The sequence below is a fragment of the Chlorocebus sabaeus genome, chromosome 10 (genome assembly GCF_047675955.1).
Source record: "Chlorocebus sabaeus isolate Y175 chromosome 10, mChlSab1.0.hap1, whole genome shotgun sequence".
Classification (NCBI taxonomy): Eukaryota; Metazoa; Chordata; class Mammalia; order Primates; family Cercopithecidae; genus Chlorocebus; species Chlorocebus sabaeus.
Window position 1 is genome coordinate 117,738,180 of NC_132913.1, and position 3,638 is coordinate 117,741,817.

Consider the following 3,638-nt stretch of genomic DNA (forward strand, 5'->3'; position numbering starts at 1 on the left):
GTTCTTCAGTAAATACATGACAATTTATAGCTTAAAAGAGACATAGGGACAGGTGAGCCAAATGCAATGTGTGCAACTTGTTTAGATCCTGATTTGAACAAATCAACTCTAAAAAGACTTCTGAGACAGTGGGGAGAATGTGAACTATGAGAACTATGATGGGGTATCTGATGGTGTGAAGGAAGTACTAATTTCGTTTTTTTAGTGTGGATATAGCCTTTTAAAGGTAAAATGAAAGAATAAAGGTGGTGGAGGGTGTGATAATCCTATGAAGGGTCTGGGTTTGGGTCCTGAGGGCAGCCAATTACATCCCAGACTCACGGGCAATTAATAGTCCAAGCCAGGGTCCCATCAGCTGAATCCTGAGGTTGCGATGCTTCAGTCTTTTCAGAACAGGGTAAAGGAAGAGTCCAGAAACCACATTCACTGGCTTCGTGAAAACCAAGCACGTCTTTGAGATCTTTTTCAAATTCTGCCTCTAAGTCAAGTCCTGCCTTGCCAAAGTCGGAAGCCTGAAAGAGAAAAAAGCAAACACACACGTTGAAGGATGAAAGATTACAGCCATCAGATCACTCATACATTTTTTTGTTTTTTGTTTTTGAGTCAGGGTCTTTCCCTGTCACTCAGGCTGTGGTGCAGTGGCACCATCATAGCTCACTGCAGCCTTCAATTCCTGAGTGCAAGCTATCCTCCCACCTCAGCCTTCTGAGTAGCTGAAACTACAGGCACATGCCAGTATGCCCAGATTTTTTTTTTTTTTTGAGACGGAGTCTCGCTCTGTCACCCAGGCTGGAGTGTAGTGGCCGGATCTCAGCTCGCTGCAACCTCCGCCTCCTGGGTTTACGCCATTCTCCTGCCTCAGCCTCCCGAGTAGCTGTATGCCCAGATTTTTAAAACTTTTTTTTTTTTCCAGAGATTGGGGTGAGGAGGTCTTGTTATGTTGCTCAGGCTGGTCTCAAACTCCTGGCTTCAGGTGATTCCCTCACCTCGGACTCCCCAAAAGCTGGGATTGCAGATGTGAGTCACTGCTCCCAGTCTCACTCATATTTTTTTAGGAGGCCCAGCAGTGAGGCAGAATGGGTGGGGAGACGCTGCTACTAAAATGTTGAAAAGCATGAGATTCCACCTGGTTGTTAACTTCCACCTGACAGGTGATTTGGACTGAAAGTTTAGTTTTGATCATGGCAAATCTGAGCATGGTGCAAAATAGCTTAAAAAATGTTTTTAAATGCATTTCTTGAAAGCCCACTCACTGTTGAAGGATGACCCTCTGTTCTCCAGGGCTAAGGATACGTCAGGCACTGAGTGGTTCTCTGTTCAACCCTTTCTCCCTGCAGCTCCATGAATGGGTACCCGTTTACAGTTTGTGGTTTGTGAACATGCCAACTCCTGGCATGGAAGAAGGGAAGGAAGCTGGGTGGAGATGAAAATCTTCCTTAGGTACCTCCCAAGAAATATCTGCACAAGTGAGGATAAAAATCAGGACAAACTGGCCGGGCGCGGTGGCTCAAGCCTGGAATCCCAGCACTTTGGGAGGCCGAGACGGGCGGATCACGAGGTCAGGAGATCGACACCATCCTGGCTAACACAGTGAAACCCCGTCTCTACTAAAAAAAATACAAAAAACTAGCCGGGCGAGGTGGCGGGCGCCTGTAGTCCCAGCTACTCGGGAGGCTGAGGCAGGAGAATGGCGTGAACCCGGGAGGCGGAGCTTGCAGTGAGCCGAGATCCGGCCACTGCACTCCAGCCTGGGCGACAGAGCGAGACTCCGTCTCAAAAACAAAAAAAACAAAACAAACAAACAAACAAAAAATCAGCACAAACCAAACTTACAAATGTTGGGATTGCAGGATAGCTCAACTAGCTGGTCCCTTCTTAGTAAAGGAGGATGAAACCAACACTGTATCTGAAGGTAATTCCAGATGTTTGAGTCCAGTGAGAAATGTATGTGTAAAAAAATGCAAGCATGAGTATCCAGGAAGTTTAACGGATTTTATTTTGTTTACTTATTTGTTTTCATATTTCTGAGGCAGGAAGAACAATGTAGGCATAAACTGCCCTTCCTTCCAGTTTGAACAAAGAAGCTGGATGCCATTTACCGCTCGCGTTGGGAACAAGCTGCTGATCTGGGAACAGAGCCTGTTTTTTTTCAGCTCCTGTTCCGGAGATCCCTCCCCTGTCCTGCTTGCTGTTCTTTTTGCCACTCACTCCTTGCCTCCAGGAATGCTGAGGTGGTTTTTTTCTGTAATCCTTGTCTCGTTTGAGCTCTCCCCAGGGTGAAACTGAGGGTAATCTTTGCAAAATTCTGCTGTCCCAGAAATTAGGGGAAAGTAGAAAAGATGCAAAAAGGAAGCAGGACATGCCCTTTACCTTGTGAAATGTTTTATGGTTGCGGAAGATCAGGCGCATGTCCCGCACAAACTATGCCACCGTGTACACTTCCGTATTCAGCCTTTCCTTAACCAGGTCCAACCGCATTGCTTCCTGAAAGGGCTCACCGTAATCGCGAATCAGGACAAAGCCACCAGAGAGGAGACGTCAGCACAGCTGTCATCACTGGAAAGGATCCAGTTTAAATACAATCCAAGTCTTCATTTCCAGGGTCATAATGATAACACCATCTGACTTCTGTAGGCCAGTTATTGTTCTAGGCACCAGATAAACTAAATTGTAAGCCAAGCGTATGAATATGTAATCTCCACATTTATGGGTACCATAAAGAATGATGCCCATTTCACAGATGAGGAAACCGAGGGATGGAGAGGTCAAGGAGCCTACCCAAGATGTCTCAGCTAGAAAGTGGTAGAGCTGGGGTGGGAACCCACACAGTTTGGCATCTGTGGCTCTTGGTTTTTTTTGAGATGGAGTCTTGCTTTGTCACCCAGGCTGGAGTGCAGTGGTGCCATCTTGGCTCACTGCAACCTCTGCCTCCCAGGTTCAAGTGATTCTCCTTCCTCAGTCTCCCGAGTAGCTGGGATTACAGGTGCCCGCCACCACGCCTGGCTAATTTTTGTATTTTTAGTAGAGATGTGGTTTTGCCATGTTGGCCAGGCTAGTCTTCAACTCCTGACCTCAAGTGACCTGCCCGCCTCAGCCTCCCAAAGTGCTGGGATTACAGGCATGAGCGGCTGCCCCCAGCTGGCCTCTGTGACTCTTAATCTCTAGTAGGAAAGACATTCCTCCTAAAGAGAAGATGAAACTGAGATACACAGGAGGGGCAGCAACTTGCCCGGTATCCCATAGCCCGTGAGTGCTAGGGTGGAGTTTGAGCCAGGTAGTCCCTCTCCAGAGCGTGCAGCGAAACCCCCGCTGCCCTGCTCCACTGCTGCCATGCTGTCCTTCTCTTCTGTTCTCCAGCTTCCTGAGCAAACTGCAGCACCTGCCGGACTCAGCCCCCACATTTCTCAAAATGCATTTTATGCAAAAGAACTGTAAAATGTGACTTACATTAAATGGAATGCCCGTAAAAAAGGAGCTTTGTGGATGACAGTAGGCCTTCAAGAGGAGGAACTCACATTTCTGTAAAACGTGAAGAGGGCTTGAAAGTGAAATGCAGCTTGGAAACAGTGAAGCCAGGTGAATGTCTAGACATGCACGTGGACGGGGCAGCCAAACCCAGTCAGCATTACAACCGTGCT

General features: G+C 47.5%; 1 protein-coding gene across 1 annotated transcript; it reads right to left on the bottom strand.

Annotated features, from left to right (window-relative positions):
* Positions 1 to 218: 218 nt before the first annotated feature.
* On the bottom strand, positions 219 to 2,509 carry LOC140712613 (sp110 nuclear body protein-like). The gene is made up of 2 exons (XM_073020130.1): positions 2,371 to 2,509; positions 219 to 512 (listed from the first exon to the last, which is right to left on the bottom strand). The coding sequence occupies exons 1-2, from the start codon at positions 2,407 to 2,409 to the stop codon at positions 318 to 320; spliced, it is 234 nt and encodes a 77-aa protein (XP_072876231.1). The 5' UTR covers positions 2,410 to 2,509; the 3' UTR covers positions 219 to 317.
* Between the last annotated feature and the right edge of the window lie 1,129 nt (positions 2,510 to 3,638).